This window comes from Entelurus aequoreus, linkage group LG06 (genome assembly GCF_033978785.1).
Source record: "Entelurus aequoreus isolate RoL-2023_Sb linkage group LG06, RoL_Eaeq_v1.1, whole genome shotgun sequence".
Classification (NCBI taxonomy): Eukaryota; Metazoa; Chordata; class Actinopteri; order Syngnathiformes; family Syngnathidae; genus Entelurus; species Entelurus aequoreus.
The window spans coordinates 79,060,912-79,082,488 of NC_084736.1; the positions used below are offsets into that span (position 1 = coordinate 79,060,912).

Sequence of the window (21,577 nt, forward strand, 5' to 3'; positions counted from 1 at the left end):
TTTTTTTCTACCAAGAAAAGTGTACTTGTTATTAGTGAGAATATACTTATTTTAAGGTATTTTTGGGTTAATTGAGTTTAGCTAATTTTACTTGTTTTGGAAAGTCTTGAAAAGGCAAATTTTCTTGTTCTATTGGCAGATAATTTTGCTTAGTTCAAATAAAATACCCCTCATTTTTGTATTTTTTGTTCTTGTTTTTGAACACTGACTTGTGCAGTGGGCCTTCCTGCCAGAAGTGACCACATTGTGTGCCGAGGACACAACAACGATAAGCGACTTGGTTAGAGTGCATGCGGACCCGAGGCCACACACACACACACACACACACACACACACACACACACACGTACACACCGACACACAACTGAACAATGCCTGTTGTGACATTTGAAGGAAGCTTCCAGACGGCTAGGCTAATTAGCCACAACAAGCCTTTATCTGGAAAAATCAAATGCGGCGCTTATCTGATCAATTAAAAAGAACAAAGACACGGTGGAAACTGAGATATGTTTTGCTTGGAGGGAGCCGTTTCTACACCGTGCCAAAAAAGATTTACGATGTGTATCAACAAGACCTTAATACGCTTTCAGGCAGTTTTTTCCCGTTCCGCTTATGTTTAGGGTTAAGCCAAGTCTACCATCTGACAACGGGCGAAAAGAGGACTTGACTCTGGACTGGTCGGCAGTCAATCACAGAGCACACATACAGTCCCTGGCAAAAAAATGATGGAATCGCCAAACTTGGAGGACATTATTTCAGTTTTTAGTACAAAAAAGCAGATAACTAACATGAGAACAAAACTATAGTCATTTCAAATGCAAGGATGTGAGTATCCTTTGAGGGAAAAAAAAATACAACATTAAGAAAAAAAGAGGAACGTTTCTAAAAACACAAAGTGCTTCCACGCAAACACGAAATAAATTGTTAAAAATCAAGACTACATTTCCTGCAATCACCTGCCTTTCTGCACAATATTTTATCTTCCACCAACCCCTTTTGGCTGTCTTTTCGACATTATTTCCAGAAAACCAAAACGCTCTCCCTGACCACCTGAGGGCACCACAGACTGTGGATGCTTTTAAAAAAGGCTTAAAAACCCTTCTTTTTTTAAAAAAAAGCATTTTTTTTTAGATATATGCATACTAGTTCTAGCTATTTGGCTGTTTTAGTTTTTATTTTTATTTATTTTTTATTATCTTTTTATTCTTATTTATTTTATTTTTATTTTTTTTAATACACTGTAGCAATTTGAGGTTGTTTACTCAATGTAAAGTGCTTTTTTTATTTATTATTATTGTCCTGAGTGAGTGGAATGTTTTGATGGTGGAGTGGTTGGAATTGGTTCAAAAATGCCAACCGTGATACAGAAAGAACAAAAAGGGTGAAAATAGGGCTTTTGGAAAACCAGGAATTCTGGCAATTTTTTGCACTTAGGGATGGAAGGTCACGGGCTCAGCTGCTTACGTGCAGTGATTTCTCCAGATTATCTGAACCCTTTGATGATATTACGGAGCGTAGATGGTGAAATCTCTAAATTCCTTGCAATAGCTGGTTGAGAAAGGTTTTTCTTAAACTGTTCAACAATTTGCTCAGGCATTTGTTGACAAAGTGGTGACCCTCGCCCCATCCTTGTTTGTGAATGACTGAGCATTTCATGGAATCTACTTTTATACCCAATCATGGCACCCACCTGTTCCCAATTTGCCTGCACACCAAATAAGTGTTTGATGAGCATTCCTCAACTTTATCAGTATTTATTGCCACCTTTCCCAACTTCTTTGTCACGTGTTGCTGGCATCAAATTCTGAAGTTAATGATTATTTGCACAAAAAAAAAAACGTTTATCAGTTTGAACATCAAATATGTTGTCTTTGTAGCATATTCAACTGAATATGGGTTGAAAATGATTGGCAAATCATTGTATTCCGTTTATATCTAACACAATTTCCCAACTCATATGGAAACAGGGTTTGTATTTGGATTTGTCATTACAACACTATTCAGATCTTCACTACAAAGGATCTTTTTGTGCGTTTTTGTTATCGTTAATCTAAAAAACAAATAGTTTGAACTTCAGCTTTTCTGTACACAGCTTTAGTTTTATTCATTAAAATAACATCCTTGAGTACCGTAGTGTCCGTTGAGGCGGAAAAGTCATGTCCACCGTCTGCCGTGTCCACGGGAAGTGGAAATGTTCTGTTTCCTGGTGTATTTCTGCGGTCACACCTGGACAGGGCCTTTAATAACTCCACAGAGGCCCGGACCCCGCCTGGCCTCGAGTGTAAGGTCACAGTTAAGGGAAGTGGCCTCGTACTCACAACTCCTGCATGCAGGGATCAAAGAGCCAGAGCCGGGTTCGAACTGTTTTTCTCACTGATGAGAATGGGAACAAAAGCTGGGATGGGCGGATCTAGAAAACGGACTTTTAGACCATTCGCAAGTTGGTAACATACAGAGTTACTGCATGAACAAATGTATAGGAACAGTCTACTGAATTGGAAATAAAATGTATAAATACAAAGAATTGTAATATAAATGTATGTTAATTAAGCAAAGTGTCCTGCACATAGATCTGATTGAAAAATTTAAGATAATTTAAACTACTTTGAACACTGGAAAAATATAATTTGTTGCATGTTCCGGCTTACTAAATGTAGATTTTCCCCTATAACATAATCAGTTAAATCTTTTAAAAATGTATTTCTTTTCATAGCTGTAAAAGTGAACATTCATGCGTTTAATCACGAAACATTATCGCATTATTCATGTATAAACGCAGATTAATAGCACCATTTATTTTGAGCGCATATGCTCCTTTACTTTGGTTGACTGAAAGGCCAAGCAGGTTGTTATAGGGCAGGGGTCGGCAACCTTTACCACTCAAAGAGCCATTTTGGCAAGTTTCACAAATTAAAGAAAATAATGGGAGCCACAAAAAAATGTTTTTAAATCAAAATGAAAAACACCGCATACAAAGCTTAAATTGCTTTGTGCTATGTTAACCAGGGGTCTCAGACACAAGCACCGGCACGCACTTTAATATGGAAATTTGATGTCAGTGCGGCCCGCGAGTTTTGAATGAATGGCGCTTGATAGCGTCATACTTGCCAACCCTCTCATTATTTCCGGGAGACTCCACAATATCAGAGCGTGATGGCTCCGTTTTGGCGCCCTCTACAGTCTGCCCAAACAGTGTACCTGCTCGACCACATGTAGAATACAGCTTCAGCTTGCTCACGTAAGTGACAGCAAGGCGTACTAGCTCAGCAGCCACACAGCTTACACTGACGGTAGCCGTACCGTATAAAACAACTTTAACACTGTTACGTTACAAATATGCGCCACACTTTGAACCCACACCAAAAAAGAATGACAAACACATTTCTGGAGAACATCTGCACTGTAACACAACATAAACACAACACAACAAATACCCAGAATCCCATGCAGCACTAACTCTTCCGCTCAACCGACGCACGGAGGGGGGGGGGGGGTTGATGTGTGGGGGGGTTTGGTGGTAGCGGGGGTGTATAATCTAGACCGGAAGAGTAAGGGCTGCATGGGATTCTGGGTATTGGTTGTGTTGTGTTTATGTTGTGTTACGGTGGGATGTTCTCCAGAAATTTGTGTTTCATTCTTTTTTGGTGTGGGTTCAAAGTGTGGCGCATATTTGTAACGTAACAGTGTTAAAGTTGTTTTATACGGTACGGCTACCGTCAGTGTAAGCTGTGTGGCTGATGACTAAGTATGCTTTGCTGTCTCCTACGTGTGCAAGTAAAAGCTACATACAACATGTGGCCGGGCTGGCACGCTGTGTGTAAATGCCATAGAGGACAATTACTGCAGTGCAATTAGGGCACGCCCCTAATCTAGTAATTAGAGTGAAAATAGGATTATATTTTCCCTGGGAGTTATCTAGGAGAGGCACTGAGATCCATAAGTCTCCTGGGAAAATCGGGGGGGTCGGCAAGTATGCAGCTGAGCCGCATCAGAGTGGTCAAAGAGCCGCATGTGCCGACCCCTGTTATAGGGTCAGTGATCAGGTCACTGCATATGTTAGTTAAAGTTAAAGTACCCATGATTGTCACACACACACACTGGGTGTGGCGAAATTATTCTCTGCATTTGACCCATCACCCTTGATCACCCCCTGGGAGGTGAGGGGAGCAGTGGGCAGCAGCGGTGGCCGCGCCCGGGAATCATTTTTGGTGATTTAACCCCCAATTCCAACCCTTGATGCTGAGTGCCAAACTTGGGAGGTAATGGCTCCCATTTTTATAGTGCGAAGATGAGCGAGGAGACTCCAACTGGTGTGCTCGATGGCAAATTTCACTTAAAATGCACCCAGACGGGACTTAATATAAAACTGTTTTGAGAAAATAAACAACTAATTCTAGAAAAACTTTTTTTTTTTAAATGATCCTGTATGACATTCTCACAATAAAATTCCATTTGTGTCCAAATATTGGGGTCTTTTTAAATTTTGCATACAAGTAATTTACTGTGATTAATCACAAATAATCTGATTAAAATATTTCAATCCGTTATTATACATACACTACCGTTCAAAAGTTTGGGGTCACCCAAACAATTTTGTGGAATAGCCTTCATTTCTAAGAACAAGAATAGACTGTCGAGTTTCAGATGAAAGTTCTCTTTTTCTGGCCATTTTGAGCGTTTAATTGACCCCACAAATGTGATGCTCCAGAAACTCAATCTGCTCAAAGGAAGGTCAGTTTTGTAGCTTCTGTAAAGAGCTAAACTGTTTCCAGATGCGTGAACATGATTGCACAAGGGTTTTCTAATCATCAATTAGCCTTCTGAGCCAATGAGCAAACACATTGTACCATTAGAACACTGGAGTGATAGTTGCTGGAAATGGGCCTCTATACACCTATGTAGATATTGCACCAAAAACCAGATATTTGCAGCTAGAATAGTCATTTACCACATTAGCAATGTATAGAGTGTATTTCTTTAAAGTTAAGACTAGTTTAAAGTTATCTTCATTGAAAAGTACAGTGCTTTTCCTTCAAAAATAAGGACATTTCAATGTGACCCCAAACTTTTGAACGGTAGTGTAGTTCATGCACATTCAGATAATTTCCTCAAAATTACAATTAAAAAAATGTTGGCCGGGCTGTATATATGCGCACTAATTGACTGAAAGAGCACGCACTTGATGCGATGATGTCATGTTAACTATGGAAAAATGCATTTTTAGACAATATGATTTGCCTGAGCGTCTAGGAGACCCCGAGAGTAACAAGCACTTGCCTTGTTGCCTTTCCATTAAGAACAATAAATTAGTTTTTAGTATAAGTTTGCTGGTTTCACGAAATGTAATGCCGAGCGCATATCATTATGTCAGGATAATGGCACTAGCATTTACTTCATTTAAGAATATTTTTAGCAAAAAGGTCTCTTTTTTTTTCTACGAAGAAAAGTGCACTTGTTATTAGTGAGAATATACTTATTTTAAGGTATTTTTGGGTTCATTGAGGTTAGCTAATTGTACTTGTTTTGGAAAGTCTTGACAAGCCAAATTTTCTTGTTCTATTGGCAGATAATTTTGCTTAGTTCAAATAAAATACCCCTAATCTTTGTATTTTTTTTTTCTTGTTTTTGAACACTGACTTTTTGCAGTGAAGATAAACACGGGCATCGTCTTAAATATATCAAATCTCGGTGCATTGTGAAACACGTTGTTTGTCTTTGTGACTCTTTTTGATTTTGCAGTGTTTAAAACTCAGATAAAAGCAGAAAATACATCTGGTGTTTTTACAGCATTTCATGCATGTGACAATACTCGGGTGTTTTCAACAGTAATTGCAAATATTCGCACCGACAGTCTCACGCGAAGACGATGTGGGAATTCAGTCACAGGAGGAAATGGCAAACGTCATTTCAGCTGTAGGGTCACGCACATCCTTGTTGCTGTCACACGCATAAGCGCGAGCATTCTCTCACTACACACGCAAACACACACACAGACACACAGAAACGTAACTGGAAAAGTGTTGGGAGTTTTAAGGAAAATCACACACTGCAAAAAGTCAGTGTTCAAAAACAAGCAAAAAAAATACGAAAAATGAGGGGTATTTTATTTGAACTAAGCAAAATTATCTGCCAATAGAACAAGAAAATTCGGCTTGTCAAGAATTTCCAAAACAAGTCAAATTAGCTAACCTCAATGAACCCAAAAATACCTTAAAATAAGTATATTCTCACTAATAACAAGTGCACTTTTCTTGGTAGAAAAAAATAAAAAGAGACCTTTTTGCTCAATATGTTGAAAAATATTCTTAAATTAATTAAATGCTAGTGCCATTATCTTGACATAATGATATGCGCTCGGCATCGTGATTTTTTTTTTTCATGCTTGAAGTAAGAAATGATGACTTTAAAAAAGTAGTTTTATACTTGTGAGTGTTGATGACACAGCTTTGCAACAGTTGCTATTCTAGTTTCAAGCATGTTTTACTCAATATAGGTCATAACCTGCTGTCCAACCTCCGAGGACAAAGCTACGAACTATGGGAGACCGGGCTTTCTGCTCTCCCTGACCACCTGAGGGCACCACAGACTGTGGATGCTTTTAAAAAAAGGCTTAAAAACCCTTCTTTTTTAAAAAGCCTTTTTATACATATATGCATACTAGTTCTAGCTATTGGGCTGTTCTAGTTTTTATTTTATTTATTTTTTTTCAATACACTGTAGCACTTTGAGGTTGTTTTCTACAAATAAAATCTATTATTATTATTATTATTATAAAATCTCAGCAACAAGCTGTAATATCTTACTGAGATCATTTAGGACCAAAACCCTGAACACAAGTAAAACACTAACATAAAATCTGCATAGTGAGAAGAATTATCTTATCAGACAGAAAATAAGCAAATACCACCCTTATTTGAGATATTTCATCTTACTTAGATTTCACTTTTTGCAGTGTGTTGTTCTTCACTAGGCTGTCAGAGATGTTAAATGGTAGATACACAAAAAAGGAGAGAAATGGATTAGAGGGGTTGGCACTGAAGCACTGGCACGCAAAAAAAGCAGCCGGCAGGGTTAGCAGTGACAGATGCAGGTTGGTTTCCGCAAGGTTGGCATTAGCAGGAAGAGCCGGGGAGGTAGAACAAAGGGGGGAATATGGTGACCCTGTGTTTGGGTGCATCCTGCCTGGTCTGGCCTCTCTCCACCCAGAAAAGCCAGTGAGCTATTGCTAGGTGATTAACATTTCCCCTGGCCATCCCTCCATCACTCAGGCTTTATTACTTTGTTTTCAACCTTGATTCCTATGCTATCTGCTGACAATGCACTCTATTGAGGATGACAATGAAGGTGGATGATAGCGACGGGGGGGTTGATCTTTTAGATGGTTGTGCTAGTAGATCACAGGGAAATAACAAGATGGCCCGTGACATGCACTGCTCCAAAAATGTTAGGGATAGTCTGTTTCCGGGTGACATTTTTAAACTTCAAGCCCCTCCCGACCAATTTGAAATATTATTTTTAAAGATGTCCGATAATATTGGACTGCCGATAAATGCTTTAAAATGTAATATCGGAAATTATCAGCATCGGTTTCAAAAAGTAAAATGTGTGACTTTTTAAAACGCCGCTGTGCACATGGACGTAGGGAGAAGTACAGAGCGCCAATAAACCTTAAAGGCACTGCCTTTGCGTGCCGGCCCAATCACATATCTACCGCTTTTTTTTTTTTTTTTTTTTTTTGAGTTTGAGTTTGAGTTTATTTCGAACATGCAAGCATACAACATGATACATCACAATTTCCAGTTTCTCTTTTCAACATGTTCGAAAAGGAGTAGGAAGAAGCAGAGCTTATTTAATCCTACCCCTTTTCTTTACATAACAGTTGCAAAACTTTTTGTTCACTTCCTGTTCACAATTGTTTCACAATAAACTCCATAAGTAATCACAATAAAAATAAATAAATAAATAAATAATAGTAAGAATTTAATAATAACAATTAAATAATAATTTCACACACACAAGTGAATGCATGGCATACTTGGTCAACAGCCATACAGGTCACACTGAGGGTTGCCGTATAAACAACTTTAAAACTGTTACAAATATGCGCCACATTGTGAACCCACACCAAACAAGAATGACAAACACATTTTGGGAGAACATCCGCACCGTAACACAACATAAACACATACCCAGAGCCCCTTGCAGCACTAACTCTTCCGGGACGCAACAATATACACCCCCCGCCACCCCTTATAAACAGTAGTGCCATCGACTTCCCCTCAAGCTTCTAAAGAGGACACAAATTGCAGACGTTACAAATATGCGCCACACTTTGAACCCACACCAAAAAAGAATGACAAACACATTTCTGGAGAACACCTGCACTGTAACACAACATCAACACAACACAACAAATACCCAGAATCCCATGGAGCCCTAACTCTTCCGCTCAACCGACGCGCGTTAAGTATACTGGGAAAACCGGGAGGGTCGGCAAGTATGCAACTGAGCCGCATCCACCTCATCAGTCCACACCACTTACCAATGCTGATGCATGTTTACATTTTTGTTTGCTTATTTTTAATTATTTTATTAGCTATTGAAGAAAGCTATTTTATGTGTGTAAATTGTTAACATTTTGTATTTTATGAATGCTATTTGCATATTTTATATCATATTTTGTATACATATGTGGATGGGGGCGTGGCCTGCGGGCCTGCCGCGGAACGGGGCGTGCCAGGACCGGCCTCGAAGACAGCGACAGGTGCGCAGATGGCCCAGGTGGGCCTTGTTATCTAATCACCTGTCGCCTTTATTAGCAGCAGCCGGCATGAGACATGTACACTACCGTTCAAAAGTTTGGGGTCACCCAAACAATTTTGTGGGATATCCTTCATTTCTAAGAACAAGAATAGACTGTCGAGTTTCAGATGAAAGTTCTCTTTTTCTGGCCATTTTGAGCGTTTAATTGACCCCACAAATGTGATGCTCCAGAAACTCAATCTGCTCAAAGGAAGGTCAGTTTTGTAGCTTCTGTAACGAGCTAAACTGTTTTCAGATGTGTGAACATGATTGCACAAGGGTTTTCTAATCATCAATTAGCCTTCTGAGCCAATGAGCAAACACATTGTACCATTAGAACACTGGAGTGATAGTTGCTGGAAATGGGCCTCTATACACCTATGTAGATATTGCACCAAAAACCAGACATTTGCAGCTAGAATAGTCATTTACCACATTAGCAATGTATAGAGTGTATTTCTTTAAAGTTAAGACTATTTTAAAGTTATCTTCATTTAAAAGTACAGTGCTTTTCCTTCAAAAATAAGGACATTTCAATGTGACCCCAAACTTTTTGAACAGTAGTGTAGTTTGAGTTTGAGTTTGAGTTAATTTCGAACTTGGAGTTGGAGTGGGAGCCAGAGAGAGAGAGACACGGACTCAGAAAAAAGACATTTTGCTGGAAAGCAAAAGCCTTGCACGATTTATGAAAATAAAACAGTGTTGTACCCTGAAATCCGGGCTCTTGTGGCAGTGTGTGGTGGTCAGAGGAACCCACTAGAGGGCAACCTCTACAACATATTTATATTTATTCAAGTTAAGTACATTTTCTGTTTTGTATTAATGTTAATTACACATTTGATAGAGTGCATACATATTAATATTTTTTAAATAATTCAACACTGCTTTTGTACCAAATTCCTTGTGCAAGAGGTCATAGTTATGTGAAAGGTCAATGTCATATGGTACTACATCTAAGGGGATAAAAACAATTAACACCCTGGTTTGATTGATCCATGTCTAGAAAATATACATGTATGACTATGTCCACACACATACAGACAATGATACACTTACCGATTGCCCACAACACAGTATCGTAGGTGTCCTTGTGTGTGTTGCCTGTCAGGATATCACTCCAGGTCACTTGTAAGACTCCTGTTGGGAGTTTTTCAACACTCGTGGGGACACACTTCCATGCAAACTTTGTTCCATAGGACTCCATGTAGTCTGTCACCAATCCTGCCATTTGCTGTTCAAACCCAAGACAATGCAATTGCGCAATATATTATCATTATGATGGCATTAAAGGCCTACTGAAAGCCACTACTAGCGACCACGCAGTCTGATAGTTTATATATCAATGATGAAATATTAACATTGCAACACATGCCAATACGGCCGGGTTAACTTATAAAGTGACATTTTAAATTTCCCGCTAAACTTCCGGTTGAAAACGTCTATGTATGATGACGTATGCGCGTGACGTCGATGGTTGATACGGAAGTATTCGGACCCATTGAATCCAATACAAAAAGCTCTGTTTTCATCTCAAAATTCTATGGTATTCTGGACATCTGTGTTGGTGAATCTTTTGCAATTTGTTCAATTAACAATGAAGACAGCAAAGAAGAAAGTTGTAGGTGGGATCGGTGTATTAGCGACTGGCTGCAGCAACACAACCAGGAGGACTTTGAGTTGGATAGCAGACGCGCTACAGTGACTACAGCTTTGGCTTCCAAACATTTGATCGCTTGCCCGTACGTGCGTGTCGCTATGTGCATGTCACGTACGTAACTTTGGGGAAATATATGTTTCTTGCCGACTCTGATGGCGGCCGGGGTGTCGTCGAAAGCTACAACGCCCGCCGCCGCACCGCTGTCCTCACTTTGACTTCCTCGTCGGAACGCAGGTGGAGAGCTAATGTTTTTAGCTCTGTCGAGGTCCCATAGCTAAGTTAGCTTCAATGGCGTCGTTAGCAACAGCATTGCTAGGCTTCGCCAGGCGGTGCAGCATTAACCGTGTAGTTACAGGTCCAGAGTTTGGTAGTATTGTTGATCTTCCGTCTATCCTTCCAGTCAGGGACTTATTTGTTTTGTTTCTATATGCATTAAAGCCCGATGCTATCACGTTAGCTCCATAGCTAAAGTGCTTTGCCCATGTATTGTCGTGGAGATAAAAGTCACTGTGAATGTCCATTTCGCATTCTCGACTCTCATTTTCAAGAGGATATAGTATCCGAGGTGGTTTAAAATACAAATCCGTGATCCACAATAGAAAAAGGAGAGAGTGTGGAATCTAATGAGCCAGCTTGTACCTAAGTTACGATCAGAGCGAAAAAAGATGCGTCCTGCACTGCACTCTAATCCTTCACTCTCACTTTCCTCATCCACAAATCTTTCATTCTGGCTCAAATTAATGGGGTGATCGTCACTTTCTCTGTCCGAATCGCTCTCGCTGCTGGTGTAAACAATAGGGAAATGTGAGGAGCCTTTCAACCTGTGACATCACGCTACTTCCGGTACAGGCTTTATCGTCGATGTTCTCTACTAAATCCTTTCAGCAAAAATATGGCAATATCGCGAAATGACCAAGTATGACACATAGAATGGATCTGCTATCCCCGTTTAAATTAAAAATGTCATTTCAGTAGGCCTTTAAGAATAGTTGATTACAGAAGAAGCAATACCTGATCAAAACCCCGGAGGGCGATGCTGCGGACCATCACGGTGGTGTCCAAGCCGATGCCTGTGAGGAAGCCTGCACACTCAAGAGCCACATCTGAGCAACATCGGGTTAGGGATTGCCGTGTTTATCATGCATTGAATTAATACCTTGAATGTAGCCAAATAACACAGACTTCGTCGTCCTGCATACTAAAGTGGCAGCCTAAAAGTAAAAACAGTAGCAAACTAAAATAGCAGTCAGTGGTACACTGTATTTGGAAACATGTCACTTTGTTTGTTTTGCAATAGTTTCACATATGGGAAGCATATGTGTTTTACCTTGCACACAAAACTAAAAGGCTCTCCCATATGGCACACTGACCTTAAAACAAACACGACAAGGCATGCATGCTACACTGACCTGACATTGAGTGGTAAATTTAAAGTTAAGTTTACAACTTCGCAATTTCTCCACTGACTAGCAGTCATTATTCATGTGCTACAGTAGCTGGCGGGAAAAAAAGGATACAGCTCGCTCCGACCACAAGCCTGTAAAATGCAAACACAAAAATATCATTACAATTATGACAATCATACGAGTTCAAAATGTGTGGATGCCATTCATGCACTGCAAAAACTGAAATCTAAGTAAGATTAAATATCTCAAATAAGGGTGATATTTGCTTATTTTCTGTCTGATAAGATAATTCTTCTCACTAAGCAGATTTTATGTTAGAGTGTTTGACTTGTTTTAAACGTTTTGGTCCTAAATGATCTCAGTAAGATATTACAGCTTGTTGATATAAATACAGTCTATTGTACAGCATTATTCACATGTGAATAATATAAATACAGTCTATTATACAGCAATATTCACATGTGAATAATATAAATACAGTCTATTATACAGCATTATTCACATGTGAATAATATAAATACAGTCTATTATACAGAATTATTCACATGTGAATAATATAAATACAGTCTATTATACAGCATTATTCACATGTGAATAATATAAAAACAGTCTATTATACAGCATTATTCACATGTGAATAATATAAATACAGTCTATTATACAGCATTATTCACATGTGAATAATATCAATACAGTCTACTATACAGCATTATTCACATGTGAATAATATAAATACAGTCTATTATACAGCATTATTCACATGTGAATAATACAGTCTATTATACAGCATTATGTGTTGGTCATGTATGATGTCTTTTTGTTATTTTTGTTTCGTGATGTGTAATGTCTATTGTCTAAATATACGGCATTGAAAATGAATTTCCCCAATGGGGACCAATACATCTAAATCTAAATTATTCACATGTGAATAATATAAATATAGTCTATTATACAGCATTATTCACATGTGAATAATATAAATACAGTCTATTATACAGCATTATTCACATGTGAATAATATCAATACAGTCTATTATACAGCATTATTCACATGTGAATAATATAAATAAAGTCTATTATACAGCATTATTCACATGTGAATAATATAAATACAGTCTATTATACAGCATTATTCACATGTGAATAATATAAATACAGTCTATTATACAGCAATATTCACATGTGAATAATATAAATACAGTCTATTATACAGCATTATTCACATGTGAATAATATAAATACAGTCTATTATACAGAATTATTCACATGTGAATAATATAAATACAGTCTATTATACAGCATTATTCACATGTGAATAATATAAAAACAGTCTATTATACAGCATTATTCACATGTGAATAATATAAATACAGTCTATTATACAGCATTATTCACATGTGAATAATATCAATACAGTCTACTATACAGCATTATTCACATGTGAATAATATAAATACAGTCTATTATACAGCATTATTCACATGTGAATAATACAGTCTATTATACAGCATTATGTGTTGGTCATGTATGATGTCTTTTTGTTATTTTTGTTTCGTGATGTGTAATGTCTATTGTCTAAATATACGGCATTGAAAATGAATTTCCCCAATGGGGACCAATACATCTAAATCTAAATTATTCACATGTGAATAATATAAATATAGTCTATTATACAGCATTATTCACATGTGAATAATATAAATACAGTCTATTATACAGCATTATTCACATGTGAATAATATCAATACAGTCTATTATACAGCATTATTCACATGTGAATAATATAAATAAAGTCTATTATACAGCATTATTCACATGTGAATAATATAAATACAGTCTATTATACAGCATTATTCACATGTGAATAATATAAATACAGTCTATTATACAGCATTATTCACATGTGAATAATATAAAAACAGTCTATTATACAGCATTATTCACATGTGAATAATATAAATACAGTCTATTATACAGCATTATTCACATGTGAATAATATCAACACAGTCTATTATACAGCATTATTCACATGTGAATAATATAAATACAGTCTATTATACAGAATTATTCACATGTGAATAATATAAATACAGTCTATTATACAGCATTATTCACATGTGAATAATATAAATACAGTCTATTATACAGCATTATTCACATGTGAATAATATAAATACAGTCTATTATACAGCATTATTCACATGTGAATAATATCAATCCAGTCTATTATACAGCATTATTCACATGTGAATAATATAAATACAGTCTATTATACAGCATTATTCACATGTGAATAATATAAATACAGTCTATTATACAGCATTATTCACATGTGAATAATATAAATACAGTCTATTATACAGCATTATTCACATGTGAATAATATAAATACAGTCTATTATACAGAATTTTTCACATGTGAATAATATAAATACAGTCTAGTATACATAATTATCCACGTGTGAATAATGCTGTGACATCATACAGCTCAGCACAACTGGAAATAACAACCACAATAACAAATATGTTGTTTAGTTAACAGCTCTGTGACAGTTTCAATCAAACCTAGACATTATCTCTGTACACAAATACTTCTCTGATACATCTTTTGGCATACAATGTTTTGTTTCTTCCTGAAAGGAGCGTAACAGAAAATCAATGAGAAGCACTGAGCTAGTGGGACAGCTCAACAGTGTTTTGACCCTGGAAAGTCTCAGGGTTTGTTACCTTCCTCCAAGGCACCTTGACAGTGCTGAAAGACCAGACTAGTCCGGTCCATGGTGGGATATTGCTCAAGTGTACTTAATGTTGTGTGTGTGTGTGGTCCAGGTGAATAACACAACCCTAAGATCCATGGCTATGAGGAGGGCTAATTGCATTTAAACTAATCCCTGCAGATGGGGAATGTCATGTTCAGGGCTCAAGTCTACATTTAAGACTACTGAGTGAAGCCAATCACGCTCATGCAGGAGGCCCCACTCTCACTTGTTTTTGCCTAACCTCCTACCTCTAGACGGCATGTACCTGACAGCTCAGAGTGCCTGTGGCAAATACTGCCCTTGTCCATGTTAACACCAACTCCTAAAAAAAAAGCCCAATGCCCCGTGTCCCTGTGTCTGGGTAATGCAGAGGTGCACTTATCACTATTGTGAGAGGCTTAAAGGAGATCAAGTAAAGAGCGTCAGCAGGATTCTGCACTTTCATCAACTAGGAAAACGTCTCGTTTCACCATACCCCTTCAGCCTCATCCTCACTGCGTCTGACTGAATATCACACTGTTCCAAAGGCAGTACAGCTGTTCAACTACTCATGACCCCATCACCTTTTTACAAGAATGGTGACATGCACAGGCAGCCAGGTTGGAGAAAATGCCATATTGAAATAATTGCACTGCATTTACAGATGACATGGATACAATACAATTAATGTATGAAACCACACTGCAAAAACTGAAATCTAAGTAAGATGAAATATCTCAAATAAGGGTGATATTTGCTTATTTTCTGTCTGATAAGATAATTCTTCTCACTAAGCAGATTTTATGTATGAGTCTTTTACTTGTTTTAAGGGTTTTGGTCCTAAATGATCTCAGCAAGATATTACAGCTTGTTGCTGAGATTTGATGACCTATATTGAGTAACACATGCTTGAAACTAGAATATCAACTGTTGCAAAGCTGTGTCATCAACACTCACAAGTATAAAACTACTTTTTTAAAGTAATCATTTCTTATTTCAAGCATGAAAAAAAAAAAATCATGACTTTGACACAATTGTGTCTCAGAATTAAAACAGATGACAGCCAAATGGACTTCGCTGTTTTATTTTCAATGAAACAATAGAAAATACGTACTCATATAGTAGTACAGTTGGCACAATACAGTAAACTGACAGTTAATATTTAAACATTTCACATTTCAAACAGTTTTGAACAGAAATAGTTCATGCACATTCAGAGAAATTCTTCAAAATTACAATTTAAAAAAATATTGGCCGGGGGCCGGGCTGTATATATGCGCACTAATTGACTGAAAGAGCACGCACTTGGCGTGATGATGTCATGTTATCCATGGAAAAATGCATTTTTAGACAATATGATTTGCCCGAGCGGCTAGAACACACCGAGAGTAACAAGCGCTTGCCTTGTTGCCTTTCCATTAAGAACAATAAACTAGTTTTTAGTATAAGTTTGCTGGTTTCAAGAAATGTAATGCCGAGCGCATATCATTATGTCAAGATAATGGCACTAGCATTTACTTCATTTAAGAATATTTCTCAACATATTGAGCAGAAAGGTCTTTTTTTTCTACCAAGAAAAGTGCACTTGTTATTAGTGAGAATATACTTATTTTAAGGTATTTTGGGGTTCATTGAGGTTAGCTAATTGTACTTGTTTTGGAAAGTCTTGACAAGCCACATTTTCTTGTTCTATTGGCAGATAATTTTGCTTAGTTCAAATAAAATACCCCTAATGTTTGTATTTTTTTTTCTTGTTTTTGAACACTGACTTTTTGCAGTGAAGTGCTTCAAACAATGTCATATGCATTGTTTTTAGTGTTAGAATATACTTTGACATTGTTTAACACGACTCGCATATCCATCCGACATTGGAACGACATTTAAAAGTCAGAAAAAAAGTAAATCAAAGTTTCAAAAAGAAAAGTCATTTTTTGTTAGCGAATCTTTATTTTTTAATTTTTTTTATCTCAAATCAATTGTATTTTTTGATTGGATAAATCCACAAAAATACATCTCAATAAACATATATTTGTATTATTCTTATTGGCCCAGATGGGGACACAAATATATACGAAAGAGAGAAAGAAGTAAGAAATGAATAAAAGTACAACCCTATACATGAAGTTGACAAAATTAGCAACTAAATGAATAAGTAGGTAGGTAGTAGGTAGATGTTTGCAGCACATTAAAATGATCCTCAATTGCAGTTGTATGCTCATTTAAAAATAACAGTCAAGTTTGTAAGATGATCACTTTAGTGTCCTTTTTAAATTCTAGAGCACAATCAGTCTTAGCGGCATGTACTCAGTGTTTTCTACTGCTGGCAGGAAGTATGGCAGTCGCTTCAGGCCCGGGGCCAGAGATGTCACTCAGTTGTATACACGCTCCAAGGCCTATTAGACATCCATCATTCACCTTCCCCTTACCTCCACCAACCCTGACCTCACCTGCACAGATGACAGCTCTGCAGCACAACAACAACCTCAGTTCTTGCTAGCGTGTGTGGTGCTACTCTTCTGCAAGAACCAAATGAATACATTTTTCTGGCCCTAGGGTGGTAGAGATCCTCCATCATAAAATGAAAGGACTTCCTGAGCTCAAGTGGCATTTCTGAGTGGTTAATTTTGGTTCATGCACAAAAGGTTCACGAATCTGTTGACTGTTTCGATGGTAATTGTTTAAGACTGCTTACCGGTGAGGTGCTGTGAGGTTCATGGCAGGTGAGGCACTTTGGAGTATTATAAAACTTAATTTCATATGCGCTAATCACTGTTAATACAGGATGGACATTATAACAAGAACACTGCAAAAACTGAAATCTAAGTAAGATGAAATATCTCAAATAAGGGTGATATTTGCGTATTTTCTGTCTGATAAGATAATTCTTCTCACTAAGCAGATTTTATGTTAGAGTGTTTTACTTGTTTTAAGTGTTTTGGTCCTAAATGATCTCAGTAAGATATTACAGCTTGTTGCTGAGATTTGATGAGCTATATTGAGTAAAACATGCTTGAAACTAGAATATCAACTGTTGCAAAGCTGTGTCATCAACACTCACAAGTATAAAACTACTTTTTTAAAGTAATCATTTCTTATTTCAAGCATGAAAAAAAAAAATCATGATGCCGAGCGCATATCATTATGTCAGGAAAATGGTACTAGCATTTACTTAATTCAAGAATATTTTTCAACATATTGAGCAAAAAGGTCTCATTTGTTTTTCTACCAAGAAAATTGCACTTGTTATTAGTGAGAATATACTTATTTTAAGGTATTTTTGGGTTCATTGAGGTTAGCTAATTTTACTTGTTTTGGAAAGTCTTGACAAGCCGAATTTTCTTGTTTTATTGGCAGACTTCCAAGATGGCTGCGCTTCAGAGCAGCGGCTTCGTGCGAGCGCTCCTGGAAGTGAGGGCAAAAATACCCCTCAATTCAGTCAATTTCATGGCTGGCTCACAGCGTGTTCACTCCGTGATCACTTACGACCGACTTACAATTCTGGATGTGGAGAGATCGGGCCATTTTGGGCTGATAGATGCGTGTACGATGGACCTGCTCGCTAGCTTGGGAATTCTTCGCGAGCTACATCCAGCAGTGGCCTTTGAAGCAGCGGCGTCGACTACCAGCGGAGACCGCCAGCGAAAGAGACGTAAGCGGTGCGCTCGGAAGCAGAAGCGGGGGTGTCGGGCGGGGCTAACAACAAAGCTAAATGCTTTGTTGTTAGCGGGGCTAACGAAAAAGCTAAATGCTAATCCACAAAGAAGCGCTAATAAGGAGTCTGTTAAGCTAGAACTAGCCAGCGCCAGGCTGGATAATCCCTGCACACATAGCAATTCTTCTAGAATAATATACAACTCACATAATGTTTTTTCTGCGTCAGAGGTGGACATGCATTTTACTGAGGTGGCAAACAATCTAAAAATTCCTGTCATATCAATTCCTAGATATGGTCGAAATTATTTAAAGTGCACTATGCATAATAAACGTAACATTATTAATATTGCTACTACGGATACTTTCAACAAAAACTCCTCAAAACAGCCCACTACCTATAATATGGGCTTTTTAAACATAAGGTCATTGTCTTCCAAAACGTTATTAGTTAATGAAGTCATCAGAGACAACAATCTTGATGTCGTTGGTTTAGCCGAGACCTGGCTCAAACCAGACGAATTTTTTGCGCTGGGTGAGGCGTCTCCTCCTGGCTATGCGGGAACGCATATTGCCCGCCCCATTAAAAGGGGTGGGGGTGTTGCACTAATATACAACAAAAACTTTAGCCTTACCTCGGACCTAAATAATAAATATAACTCGTTTGAGGTGCTCACTATGAGGTTTGTCACACCGCTGCCTCTCCACCTGGCTGTCATCTACCGCCCCCCTGGGCCCTATTCGGACTTTATCAATGAATTTTCAGAGTTCGTTGCTGATCTAGTGACGCACGCCGACAATATAATCATAATGGGAGACTTTAACATCCATATGAATACCCCATCGGACCCTCCATGCGTGGCGCTCCAGACTAATTGATAGCTGTGGTCTTACACAAATAATAAATGAACCCACGCATCGCAACGGTAATACGATAGATCTAGTGCTTGTCAGGGGTGTCACCACCTCTAAAGTTACGATACTCCCGTACACTAAAGTAATGTCCGATCATTACCTTATAAAATTCGAAGTTCGGACTCATTGTCAACAAACTAATAATAATAATAATAACTACTATAGCAGCCGCAACATTAATACTGCCACAACGACGACTCTTACTGACCTACTGCCTTCAGTAATGGCACCTTTCCCAAATTATGTGGGCTCTATTGATAACCTCACTAACAACTTTAACGACGCCCTGCGCGACACCATTGATATTGTAGCACCGCTAAAGCTAAAAAGGGCCCCTAAAAGGCGTACCCCATGGTTTACAGAAGAAACTAAAGCCCAGAAATTATCATGTAGAAAGCTGGAACGCAAATGGCGTGCGACTAAACTTGAGGTTTTCCATCAAGCATGGAGTGATAGTTTAATAACTTATAAACGCATGCTTACCTCAGCTAAAGCTAAATATTACTCAAATCTCATCCACCTCAACAAAAATGATCCTAAATTTTTGTTTAGTACAGTAGCATCGCTAACCCAACAAGGGACTCCTCCCAGTAGCTCCACCCACTCAGCAGATGACTTTATGAATTTCTTTAATAAGAAAATTGAACTCATTAGAAAGGAGATTAAAGACAACGCATCCCAGCCACAACTGGGTTCTATTAACACAAATATGACTGTATATACGACGGACATTGCCCTCCAAAATAGTTTCTCTCTCTTTGATGAAATAACATTGGAGGAATTGTTAAAATGTGTAAATGGGACAAAACAAACAACATGTTTACTTGACCCAATTCCTGGGAAACTTATCAAGGAGCTTTTTGTTTTATTAGGTCCATCAGTGTTAAATATTATAAACCTATCACTTTCCTCTGGCACTGTTCCTCTAGCATTCAAAAAAGCGGTTATTCATCCTCTACTCAAAAGACCTAACCTCGATCCTGACCTCATGGTGAACTACCGGCCGGTGTCCCACCTACCGTTTATCTCGAAAATTCTCGAAAAAATTGTCGCACAGCAGCTAAATGAACACTTAGTGACTAACAATCTCTGTGAACCTTTTCAATCCGGTTTCAGGGCAAATCACTCTACGGAGACAGCCCTCGCAAAAATGACTAATGATCTATTGCTGACGATGGATTCTGATGCTTCATCTATGTTGCTGCTTCTTGATCTTAGCGCCGCTTTCGATACTGTTGATCATAATATTTTATTAGAGCGTATCAAAACGCGTATTGGGATGTCAGACTTAGCCTTGTCTTGGTTTAACTCTTATCTTACTGACAGGATGCAGTGCGTCTCCCATAACAATGTGACCTCGGACTATGTTAAGGTAACGTGCGGAGTTCCCCAGGGTTCAGTTCTTGGCCCTGCACTCTTTAGTATTTACATGCTGCCGCTAGGTGACATTATACGCAAATACGGTGTTAGCTTTCACTGTTATGCTGATGACACCCAACTCTACATGCCCCTAAAGCTGACCAACACGCCGAATTGTAGTCAGCTGGAGGCGTGTCTTAATGAAATTAAACAATGGATGTCCGCTAACTTTTTGCAACTCAACGCTAAGAAAACGGAAATGCTGATTATCGGTCCTGCTCAACACCAACATCTATTTAATAATACCACCTTAACATTTGACAACCAAACAATTAAACAAGGCGACTCGGTAAAGAATCTGGGTATTATCTTCGACCCAACTCTCTCGTTTGAGTCACACATTAAGAGTGTTACTAAAACGGCCTTCTTTCATCTCCGTAATATCGCTAAAATTCGTTCCATTTTGTCCACAAGCGATGCTGAGATCATTATCCATGCGTTCGTTACATCTCGTCTCGATTACTGTAACGTATTATTTTCGGGCCTCCCTATGTCTAGCATTAAAAGATTACAGATGGTACAAAATGCGGCTGCTAGACTTTTGACAAAAACAAGAAAGTTTGATCATATTACGCCTATACTGGCTCACTTGCACTGGCTTCCTGTGCACCTAAGATGCGACTTTAAGGTTTTACTACTTACGTATAAAATACTACACGGTCAAGCTCCTGCCTATCTTGACGATTGTATTGTACCATATGTCCCGGCAAGAAATCTGCGTTCAAAGAACTCCGGCTTATTAGTGATTCCCAGAGCCCAAAAAAAGTCTGCGGGCTATAGAGCGTTTTCTATTCGGGCTCCAATACTATGGAATGCCCTCCCGGTAAAAGTTAGAGATGCTACCTCAGTAGAAGCATTTAAGTCTCATCTTAAAACTCATTTGTATACTCTAGCCTTTAAATAGACTCCCTTTTTAGACCAGTTGATCTGCCGTTTCTTTTCTTTTCTTTTCTACTCTGCTCCGGGGTGGACCGCTAGCCTGTCCATC

At 38.2% G+C, this 21,577-nt stretch overlaps 1 protein-coding gene across 1 annotated transcript in view; it reads right to left on the minus strand.

Annotated features, from left to right (window-relative positions):
- Nucleotides 1-21,577, minus strand: part of LOC133652639 (thioredoxin reductase 2, mitochondrial-like) — an 82,440-nt gene that overhangs the window by 30,205 nt on the left and 30,658 nt on the right. The window contains exons 9-11 of the mRNA XM_062051605.1: nucleotides 11,977-11,996; nucleotides 11,471-11,562; nucleotides 9,859-10,033 (exon numbers count right to left, since the gene is read on the minus strand). Of these exons, the coding sequence (XP_061907589.1) occupies nucleotides 9,859-10,033; nucleotides 11,471-11,562; nucleotides 11,977-11,996 (287 nt within the window). The remainder of the gene's footprint in view (nucleotides 1-9,858; nucleotides 10,034-11,470; nucleotides 11,563-11,976; nucleotides 11,997-21,577) is intronic.